Source organism: Mytilus edulis, chromosome 3 (genome assembly GCF_963676685.1).
Source record: "Mytilus edulis chromosome 3, xbMytEdul2.2, whole genome shotgun sequence".
In the NCBI taxonomy this organism is placed as follows: domain Eukaryota; kingdom Metazoa; phylum Mollusca; class Bivalvia; order Mytilida; family Mytilidae; genus Mytilus; species Mytilus edulis.
Window position 1 is genome coordinate 10474171 of NC_092346.1, and position 12012 is coordinate 10486182.

Below are 12012 nucleotides of genomic sequence, written 5' to 3' on the forward strand. Positions count from 1 at the left end.
TACATTTCTATATATATTTGATATAATTTTAGATTGAAATATATTAATGTATTAAACTTTAGTTTTAAAGATTAATAAACATGATTAAATGATTTTATAGAGGGTCGTAATTCATTTGTTGTGTTGTTTTTGCTTGGAATTTATGATAGATATGATAGTTACTAATTGAGTTTACTTGCCCAAGAGTTTATTGACATCAAGGCTAGGAAATAATTATTTGCTACCATGCAATCATCAATATATGCATGTCAACATAATAATACAATACTGTTGCTCTGCTGTCAAAAAAATACCATTGCGGAGGTACTGGACAAATTATGAAAATGGCACTAAACAAGTGCAGAATATTCGGATAACGTTTTCATGGAATATGACTTTAAGAAGATATGGTCTGATTGCCAATGATACAAATCCTTCAGAATACAAATAGCAGAGAAGTTAGCATGTTTTAGAAATAAATGATATCAAAAGAATTGAGCACTAAAATTTGTACAAATAAAAACAATGCAATATCGATAACAGAAATTTAATAGTAATAATAAGTTGAGTAACAAGTATATGTATGTACAACCCTAATTACCATGCAGTTAATGAATATTCTATAGCGTAGATCATGGAACCAATAAAAAAATATACATACACTGTGGCTAAAATATTGCAACAAAATTGAAATTATATTCTGATAATCTGGTACAATTTTCAATAATAAAGTAATTTAATAAATATTGCCAGCAAAGGATAAATGACTAAAAGAAATAAGATTTCTGACAAATCAGATCTATTTTTAAAAGTTAGTGAAAGGGAGACTATACTTATGCAAAATTGTAAAAATCACTGAAATTATACTTTGAATGAAATAAATTGCACATATCAGTTCTTAAGTTTCCATTTGATACCAACATATTCAAAACATGTTAGATATTTTAGATGGTAAAGCTATGAGTTAGAGCTAATTTGTGCTTACTGATGCTTCTTTCTAGTTTTTTCGTCCTGACCAGTCCAAATAAGTGGCTTTTTACATTAATATGCATCCTTTGTTCGTAAATTTTATATCTATTTAAACATAATAGATTGATACACAAATAAATAATATTCCTCTAGAAAAAAATCATAATCATCATTACTTGATTTTCTGCCATGTTAGTACATGTACTTGCAGAAATAAAAACTCTATTCCCTTAAGAATTCATCTTCTACAAACTTTTTGTCTGATAAAGATGTATATTGTAACATGACAATAAAGTAGATTTGATAAATCTCTATCAAATAAAGATATAGATGATCTCCCATTTCATTTAGTTCAATACCAGAGTCATGACTGAGCATTAAATTCAAAAACTCATGGATCACTTCCAGGAATTACTTCCTTTGTTTATAAAATTCCACCCTAAAAGTTGTATTTCATTTTGCATGGAAAATTTGCACTAATTCATTTCCCCTGTCGGTAATATTTGTATCCAGCATTTGGCTCAAAGTCTTCATATGTAATTTTCTCCTCTTCGGTCTGTGTGTGACACGACACCACATTTACTGGAGGTGTGTAGGTTTTTATGTAACGTGTTTCTCTGATTGTGTAAATAATGCCTTCTTTGAACGTCTTTAAAATGTATAAAAGTCCTGCTATAATTAATGCTAGACCTGAAAGAAGATACAAAATATAAGTGAAAATCACTGACATTATACAGAAACATATAAAGAAGTACTACTACCCGTAGCCAGGGGGTTCGGGGGTTCGGACGACCCCCCCCCCCCCTTTGAAAACAAAAAAGCACTGCTAAAGTCAACGTTTTATCCGAATTGTGACTGTTAAAGTCGAGTTCGTGAGTCCAATTACCCCCCCCCCCTTTGGAAATTCCTGGCTACGGGCCTGCTAGACTAGTATTCATCAAAAGTCAAGCATCTTTACAAGATATATGCATTATGTTCTATCAACATAAAGAAAGTTTATGTAAGCATTTGTTTTTCTCCTTTGTAGCCATGGCGTTGTCAGTCTATCATCTGCTTATGAGTTAGAATCTCCATTTGGTATCTTTCGTCTTAGCCTTTTATACAAAATTATTTAAAGAAAAACTCCTCCCAATGAACCCCCTTTTGTAAGCAGAATATTCATATTAGACACAGATGACGCCCGGGAAGTCCAAAAGGAAGTATTCCATGATATTTTGTTGCTGTAAGACTATCTAGCAATTTTGTTGCTTTTTATTGTTGAATTAACCCTTTGATTGGTTTTTTTTTCTGTTTTAAAGTTAATTGTGTCATTTGTTGTCATGTAAGACTTTTCAGTGGCGGATCTAGAAATTTTCCTAAGTGGGGCCTACTGACTGCCTAAGAGGGGGCCCTCTTTAGTCACGCTTCAGTAGTTCCCTATATAAGCAACCCACCCCCCCCCCCCCCTAAATCCGCCTCTGTTTTTTAACTACCCTCTTAATCTTTTGTTAAGGATCATTCAGCAGCTAGTTAAAAATAGAAAATTACACAATTGGTAGTATTTCAAGTCTTTGGAAGAGTGCAATCTTGACCATGTGAAACATCTGAGATTTAGACAACAATTAAAACAAATCATTTTTATTTTAAATATAAAGTTCCTCGACTGTTTCGGTACTTATACATCCTTAGTTTCAATAATTCGGCTTTTAACGTTCCTGGTGAAGGTAAATCCAAAAAAGGCGCTTCAAACGTACCAGTTTATAACGTGTTGTTTTTACATGTTTAACAGAGGATAATGAAAAAAGAAAAAGAAAATGGAAAATGATATAAAAACGATACAAAAGTACAGAAGTAAAAACCACCAGGTTTTTTGGTGACTGACAGTTTGGGAAGCCATGTGCATTGCCAAAGAACATCAAAATCAAATAGCCATCGGCCATAATTTGACTGACAAACCATGTTTTCTGTTTTGTTTTCTGATTACTATTTCATTTGACCGTTTATTTTTTATATAGCAAATACAGCGAATATTATATATAATTATGTTATTTAAAATGAATTACCTGAAATAAAACCTAGAATAACTTTTGTACCAATTAGAAATATAGGTATAGTAAGTAATAAGTATAAAATGCCCTTCTTCCAGTTATCAATCCACATGACCACGGACCAACATCTACAGCAACATCCCTCTTTGCTGAAAAATGGAACGATAAATACGTATATTACAGACAATACTGTAAATGAAGTTTTTTTGCGACACCTAGGGCTAAATCTGTTTCTATACGCCCGCTACAAATTTTCACGATGGGATATTGTTTTGCCCCCGTCCGTCAGCCCAGTTGTCTGTCCTTTTGTCTTTCACTCAATTCGTACCACATATTACAGTTTGTCCCACCAAACCCTCCTAAGGTGTTAAAGCACGAACTTTTTACTTGTTTTACTGTTGGTTATATTTTATATTATCAATGTGCCAGTTAGAACTTTTATCGTCTGTTGGATGTTATTTCATATTCTAAAGGCATGCTTGCTTTTATTTTGAGAATTTGAATTTTCTTCTAAATTTTCACAATTAACATAATGCTGCAAACTTTGGGATTTTATATGGAATTATACAAGCAAAGTGCAATGTTTTTTTTTCTGACTGAGCCCTTCTACATTTTTTTTTAACCATTTCTTTTATTTCATAAATGCAAGGTATTATAACATATTTAATTTATAATCAGGATTATGATATTCTATAAATTTTCTACAAACTACGGAATCCTTAAAATTGAGAATGAAAATATGGGGAATATATCAAAGAGACAACAACCCGACAAAAGAGCAGATAACCCTTTTTAGTGGTGTCTTCAAATGTGTCTTTCAGATACAACCTTTGCAAATTGTACCTCAACATCACTACTTGAAATCCAATGTTTGTGGTGTAGTATTATTGCATGTAACGGGGGCATACACTTTGTCTATTTGATGATTTGTTTTTTAAGATTTTCTTGTCCCTGATTAAGATCTCCCTTAAAGACAAAATTTACAGGATGAGAAACTATATAATTTCCCAGATACACTGTATTATTTTATTCACAAATTAGCCAAAATATAATGTGTGCGAAGAATTTCGAACTTTACCCTACTTTTCAATATCTCAACAATTGACCACATGTTAATTCTTGGCTTTGTTGATGTTTAACAAAGGTCTGATATTAGTTATCCATGACTGTATGAGGAGTCTAAAGAGACCTTTGACCATACAAGTACAATCAAACATGCTGGTGTCTATATTGAAAGTTAACTTTCAATAGTATTCTTCAGTCTGATGTGACTATGGGTTATTCTTCTTAAAACATCTGCTATCTGAGTGTTTAACACATATGAGAGTGACCTTGCATGCAACGTAGCACATTCAATATGGGCAAATAATGCATATAATTAAGAATTAAACAGTTATCATTTAACATGCATAAATAGATATCTATTTTTGGGAAGTATATGTATAGCCTTTTGTGCTAACCAATAATGTAAAGAAAACAACATTATATACATAATAAATGCAGCTAATATTTTTTACTAATATCATCAGGGTCAATGTCAGGTCATATTATGTAACAGTCTGACTATTGTCTGTACAACTGATATGCAGGTAATAGTTGCAACTGGACCTTAACATATATATGTTTGAACAACGGACAATGTAAGTGTCTGTTCCAAATGAAGAGCTAGTAATTCCGACTGGTTCAAGTGTCGTTTATTGATATAATTTATATTTGTTTTTAATTTATTATTTTGTGCAGGGAATTGCTTTTCTCGTTTGATTTAATTTACATTCAGTCATGTCTTTTGTATCTCTGTTTGTGGTTTGGTATTCAATTAACAAACATAGTTGTTAATGTCTGTGTCATTTTGGTCTTTTGTGGATAGTTGTCTCATTGGCAATCATACCACATCTTCTTTTTTTTTTTTTTTTTTATATATATCGCATATTTTCTTATTTTTATGCAAAGTTCAATATCATATTATCATACCTGCAGCATGAACATTTATGTATCATCCATGTTAGTTCTAATAGTGTTATTAAAATACTGGCTGCTCTGGAAATTGAAAAATAGCTATTAGACATTTTTACTATTCGAATACCAAACTATCTAAATTGCTATAGGTCAAGTTTCCGCGAGTTTTTGCAAATATTGTTGAGATATATAAATAGTAAAATCACAAAAATACTGAACTCAGAGGAAAATCAATTCGGAAAGTCCATAATCAGATGGCAAAATCAAATAACAAAACGCATCAAAAACGAATTGACAAGAACTGTCATATCCCTGACTTGGTACAGGCATTTTCAAATGTAGAAAATGGTGGATTGAGCCTGGTTTTATAGCTAGCTAAACCTCTCACTTGTATGACAGTCGCATCAAATTCTTATATATGAAAGTGAAAAAAAAGATCACGACTAATAAAACGTAAAAATTGAAGAATGTTCCTCATTCCGTTGATATAGTTCAGCGTTTAATTTTCTAATGGTTATGCCCCCTTTTTTCATTGTCTTCGCAGTTCGGTTTAAAAAAAAAATTAAAACTCTTTTCCTATCGTTCGATATGTAAACACAAGGACCTTGTAGAAGTATATCTCCATATCTATTACTCTGTTGCTTCTTGTATTTATAAATTGTGATGCAAAATTCGCCCTGGATATACATGTTATATTTGCCACCAGGGACAACCATCATTTTGGTGGGTTCGTGTTGCTGAAGTCTTCAGATTTTATGTTGTGTTTGGTATACTGTTGTTTGTATTTTGCTCGTTTATCGTATTTTGCCAAGGCGTTTTCAGTTTGTTTTCGAATTGAGAGTTTGAATATTCCTTTGGTATTATTCGCCCCTCTTTTATAATTGAGTTAAAGTGTTGTTAGCTTTCATGATAACTTTTTGATTTGCTTATATTTTACTTACAGTATGTACCAACCCCAGTATAATGGCGTTCCGGAAGCAAACTGAAGAGTTGTTATGCTGGTGGACCACATGACTGAAACAAAAAAGATTTTCAGCATCATAAGTTCAATAGTAGATATGTTTCCTTGAGACTACAGACCTCTTTAATCTATCATTGATTGGCTTATGTATAGAGATATTAAAATTCAGTAAATCTAAAATCCATCTTGCAGATATCGTATTGGAATTTTACTTCTTTAGAGTAATTAGAATTAACAAATCTAAATTTGAATATTTGCTATTAGGAATTGAAATTATCCGATTTTAATGTTAAGCTCCTGGATAGTATACTATATGAATATAAAATGTGTAATGAACATTCAAAAATGGAAGAGAACTAGGAGAAGTTTGATATCAACGACAGCAAGTTGAGGGAAAATCAGGAAGCCATAATTCTATAGAAAATGACAAAAAGACAAAATAACGACAATTAAACTAAATATAGAGGAAAACCAAATACTAAAGATTGACCAACAAAAAAATAAAAATTGGGTACCAGAAAACTAAAGATTGAACGAAAAAAACCCACGAAATTCTGCATTGCTGCAGATAGCATTTGTGCAAAATTATTGACCTTGTTAGTTTACGTAGTCTGTTTTTTCGACCTAATTTTTCGAGAGGAATCCATGCATGTAAAAGATTGAAATTTGGGTGGTGATTATCAATTGGTTTGCATCTGACACGAAGAAGAAATATTCTACTCACTGCTGTTCATGTATTGTTTTCTCTCATTAAAGTGTTTTTCGTATATTTAACCGAGAGGTAAGAGTTATTTCGCTCCTTGTTGAAGGCCTCATGGTGACTTTGAGACGACCAACAGTAAAACAATTGATGTTCTTTAGTTCTCATCAAAGTGTTGTTTATTAATGTTTTTTTCTCTCAACAAAGTGTTGTTCGTGTATTGTTTGCTCTCATCAAAGTTTTGTTCATGTAATGTTTGCTCTCATCAAAGTCTTGTTCGTGAATTGTTTGCTCTCATAAAAGTCTTGTTCATGTAGTGTTTGCTCTCATCAAAGTCTTGTTCATGTAGTGTTTGCTTTCATCAAAGTCTTGTTCGTGTATTGTTTGCTCTCATCAAAGTCTTGTTCGTGAATTGTTTGCTCTCATCAAAGTCTTGTTCATGTAGTGTTTGCTCTCATCAAAGTCTTGTTCGTGTAGTGTTTGCTCTCATCAAAGTCTTGTTCGTGTATTGTTTGGTCTCATCAAAGTCTTGTTCGTGAAGTGTTTGCTCTCATCAAAGTCTTGTTCATGTACAGTATGCTCTCATCAAAGTCTTGTTCGTGTATTGTTTGCTCTCATCAAAGTTTTGTTAATGTATTGTAAGCTCTCATCAAAGTCTTGTAAATAGATTGTTTGCTCTAATCAAAGTTTTGTTCATGTAATGTTTGCTCTCTTCAAAGTCTTGTTAATGTATTGTTTGCTCTCATCAAAGTCTTGTTCATGTAATGTTTGCTCTCATCAAAATTTTGTTCATGAATTGTTTGCTCTCATCAAAGTATTGTTCATGTAATGTTTGCTTTCATCAAAATTTTGTTCATGAATTGTTTGCTCTCATCAAAGTTTTGTTTATGAATTGTTTGCTCTCATTAAAGTTTTGTTCATGAATTGTTTGCTCTCATCAAAGTTTTGTTCATGAATTGTTTGCTCTCATTAAAGTTTTGTTCATGTAATGTTTGCTCTCTTCAAAGTTTTGTTCATGAATTGTTTGCTCTCATTAAAGTTTTGTTCATGAATTGTTTGCTATCATCAAAGTTTTGTTCATGAATTGTTTGCTATCATCAAAGTTTTTCTTCAGGAATTGTTTGCTATCATCAAAGTCTTGTTCATGAATTGTTTGATCCCATCAAAGTTTTGTAATGTATTGTTAGCTCTCATCAAAGTTTTGTTCATGAATTGTTAGTTATCATCAAAGTTTTGTTCATGAATTGTTTGCTATCATCAAAGTTTTGTTCATGAATTGTTTGCTATGATGTTCTCATCAAAGTCTTCTTCATGAATTGTTTGATCTCATCAACGTGTTGTTCATAAATTGTTTGCTCTCATCAAAGTTTTGTTCATAAATTGTTTGCTCTCATCAAAGTTTTGTTCATAAATTGTTTGCTCTCATCAAAGTTTTGTTCATGTAATGTTTGCTCTCATCAAAATTTTGTTCATGAATTGTTTGCTCTCAACAAAGTCTTGTACACGAATTGTTTGATCTCATCAATGTGTTGTTTATGTAGTGTTTGCTCTCACCAAAGTGTTGTTTATGAAGTGTTTGCTCTCACCAAAGTCTTGTCCATGAATAGTTTGCTCTCATCATGTTGTTCGTAGATTGTTTACTCTCATCAAAGTTTTTTCTATATATTGTTTCTCCTTTCAAAGGCTTGTTTCGCTCTCATCAAAGTGCCATTAATAAAAAAAAAATAGCAAATGTGCATAGTAATATCTCATATTTTTTAAATGAAGATATTACCAGAACTTGTTTGTACTAAAATAAAGTATTAATAGTTGCATTCATTTCTATTGATTTTGTTCTCATACGTATCCAGAAAAATCCGGAATATGAATAAATAAAAATTGTATCCAGAGTAATCCTGAGTAATCCAGAGTAATCCTGAATCATACTACCTATAGCTTTCGGCATTGTTTTGCTATTGTTCTTGATATTTAGGACTAGTTCATGATCCTCCAAGTTCACATCTTATGATCTAGATATTCTAACTTCTACTATAAGTATAGGTATTGGAATTCTGGTGTGTGCTTAATATATTTTTAGTATAGATCAAAAACTCTAATTTGTACTGAAACATAGACACATTAGAGCGGCTTGAATTGACGGAAATATAAAATAGTATGATTTACTTGTTCATAGTATTTCACTTGAGAACTATTTTACATTCATTTACAACTTGTTTAACAGTATCAAATATTAGTTGTACTAGAACTAACTGATGTCTTTTTGGTTACCTTTTAATAAAGGAATAAAACTTGATAAGCAGAGCAGCCGTAAAAATTGTTTCTATCTTTAATGTATTACAAAAATTAATTCAGTTTAAGATTTAAGGTAGATGGGGTGTCTAAGTTATAATCAATTGAATTTTTTAATAATTTGCCAAAATGGGGTTTTTATCATGCTTTTTAATTTTTTTTTAAAAAGAATGGGTCACGGGGCTTATTTTCATGCTACAGGTTGTTCAAAATTGACATATTTTGTATAGATTATGCATGGAAACCGCAATTTTCTGCCTTAAAACGAAAACTGCACCATAGAATTTTGAGATAATATATGAGAAGATAGCTTTATAATAGTATGCTTTCAAATGAGAAAAAGAAAAATGAGGTCACCAGACCCGTTTCCTTCCTACGTAATAAAATAGAGAAATTCCTAATATATTCTATTGTAAAAGTACCTTTATCTTTATCTTTATATTGCTGTTTTTTTTGTAAAATAAACCATAAATACATTTCATTTTCTATATTGTGATGAAAATTCTTACACATGAATTACCTATACTACTCTCAAAATTTGCACATTTTATCAAAGAACTAGACCGATGTTTTCTGGTATTACAAAAGCCAAGATGGAGGAAGACACCCTATCTACCTTATAACCAAGTCCGAGACAATACTTAGTGCCTAGCCGACCGTGCAAGGGCTGTATAGCCAGTCAAGGTCGTTAAAAACTTCCATTTGTTGACTTAGTGCCTGTGTCTTCATTACTGAGAAAGACTTTTTTAAATTTGAATGATACATGTATATGATGCGAAATTTATCATACTAGTACAAGATAGAGTGGAAATATTCTCTGACTTCAATTCTCGACATTCACGAAGAAGAAGAAAAAAACTGTATAGAGTTAGAAGCAATGGCCCTTCCCTCGTCATAACTTTACTCACAAATTTCGTAATTTTCGAGAAAAATACATTTGCAGTAGACTTAAAGTCACGAATTACAATAGTATTTTATGAGTCAATATGCCAAATTGTCTGAAGCTTTTCATCGGTCAAGGGTAACTTTAACTGCATACTCTTCTAATTATTATATGCTGCTGATGATCGAGTTGAATGACAAGATTTTTACTATTCAGAGGTAAATATATCTACATGCATCAGCATTTTATGCATCAGTTGTTTACAAATGTTCAATTCTACCTTCATCAATAAAGTAGACGAAAATCAAATTAACAGTCAAAAACTGAGGCGACAAGTCCAGAATCCATATCGGAGAAATAGCAAACATCAAATGTAAAGGTCTCGGGGTAGCGTGTTTGTCTTGAATATGGGAGGTAGTGAGTTCGATAATTGGCAGGACCAAACCTCAAAACTTTGAAGTATTGGTATTGGAAGCTTTTCCGCTAAGCCATACAGCGTGTAGTGCTAAGCACAAAGACTTGTTTGCGGTCAGCCGAATCATGTGTCTAGGTAGGATGAAATGTAACAGGTTTTAGAACTGTTTATACCTAGTGAAGCAGCACGTTAAAATCTGGCTCATGGGTGTTATAGTCTTGTATAGTGCATACTCATTTTCAGATGACATTGATATCATTATATGTTCTTTTCCTGATGTTATACATGCCACTGAACGTTAAACGTCAATACATCCGTTCCTTCGACTTAAAACTGTTTTTCTTGATCCAGAGTCGAGGAACACAAGACAACACCAAGGACTGTGACTATAAAGTTACGAGACCACCGGTTGGGCGTATATGTTTTTTGTCAACTCGGAAGGGGGTAGGAGATGCGTGGTATATGAAACCTTCTATTTATATTCAAAAATGCAAAAAAAAAGAAAGTTTGTCTCCGGGGTTTGTCTTTACTTCCGAATGGTCCGATATCTGTTAAGAGAGATAAAAAAAAGTACATAAGTCTTTGTAGTTTGTAAAAAGATTGCATCTCACTATGAACATACTTGTCCAATATGTGGGTAGATCATGGTATGGTGGTAGACTTTAATAAGTACATTTACAACTCACGTGCTAGAGTGGCCAATGTCCATAGTCTGGCTACTGCCGGTATATATGCTAAAAGCTTAGGTTGTGTTGGTGGGCCAGTTTCAGTCCGAATTATACGATCCTTTTCCATCACAAACTAGCACACATGGTGAACATATCTATAGCTATACACACACAAATGCCACGCAATACTCAATTTAAACTATTATTTCCACAAATGTTTATATATTTATATGTGTATATGTATTTAAAAGTTTGTGTATATAAAAGGGTTTTAAAATCCTTGTCCTCTCATGTAGAACGACATAAATAAAAGATTTTATCTATCATGTTTATTCACATTTGTTGCAAGCTGTTGTCATTGATTTTTCCACATCCAGTTTGTTGTGGATTTGGGCAAACTATTATTTGAGAGTTATTGATGCCTATAATTACAATAATAAAGATATGCGTATTTGTTTCATACGCAGTCATCATATTAGTACAAGGTCGTTTTATCGGTACATTGTCCCTATTTGCAAAAAAACTCGCAAATTGGGGGCAAATCGGAAATGCTGTCACATTATATTGTATTGTATTATTTTGTATTTCATTGTATTACATTGTATTTCACTGTATTGCATTGTATAGTATAAAATTATTGTTTGATTGTATTGCTTGACCTTCATGGGTGTAATTTTGCAATAAAGATTATTATTAAAATTCAGTGATACACATTTTGTGGTAAATAATTCCGTTATCATAAAATTGAGAATGGAAACGGTGAATGTGTCAAAGAGACAACAACCGGGTACCCGACCAAAGAGTATAGAAAACAGCCCTAGGCCACCAATGGGTATTCAATATGTTTTGCAGAAGAATACAAACTAGGTGGTATTGACACTCCTTTTTATCGGTTCTTATCATTAGACAATTTGAAGTCTTGAAATAAGCGAACAGAACTGTTTCAGGCTATATCACTTCGGCACTGCCACGTTTGGTTTGATGCTTTTCATGTTATGATAAATTATATTAAAAACTTTTGTATGTGTTTCAAACCAATCTCGATTGTCTGTAGAAGTGGCCATAAAAACTATATGCCCGCTGCGTCAATTGAAGATACCAATTGAACATTCAAAGTTGAAACTACCGTTCAAAACAAAAATAAACCGACAACGCCACGGCTAAA

General features: G+C 32.3%; 1 protein-coding gene across 1 annotated transcript; it reads right to left on the minus strand.

Annotated features, from left to right (window-relative positions):
• Nucleotides 1-512: 512 nt before the first annotated feature.
• LOC139515793 (uncharacterized) lies at nucleotides 513-11273 on the minus strand. Its single transcript, XM_071305489.1, has 5 exons — nucleotides 10866-11273; nucleotides 5873-5945; nucleotides 4947-5012; nucleotides 2991-3124; nucleotides 513-1638 (listed from the first exon to the last, which is right to left on the minus strand). The coding sequence occupies exons 1-5, from the start codon at nucleotides 10972-10974 to the stop codon at nucleotides 1430-1432; spliced, it is 591 nt and encodes a 196-aa protein (XP_071161590.1). The 5' UTR covers nucleotides 10975-11273; the 3' UTR covers nucleotides 513-1429.
• Between the last annotated feature and the right edge of the window lie 739 nt (nucleotides 11274-12012).

Bases quoted from the DNA above. Each gene is read 5' to 3' on its own strand.
- LOC139515793 (XM_071305489.1), bottom strand. From the start codon at position 10,974: ATGGAAAAGGATCGTATAATTCGGACTGAAACTGGCCCACCAACACAA. The intron at 5,013-5,872 runs GTAAGTAAAATA...TTCAATTTCCAG, and splicing joins TACTGGGGTTGGTACATACT to AGCAGCCAGTATTTTAATAA. The intron at 1,639-2,990 runs GTAATTCATTTT...ATCTTCTTTCAG, and splicing joins TATTCTAGGTTTTATTTCAG to GTCTAGCATTAATTATAGCA.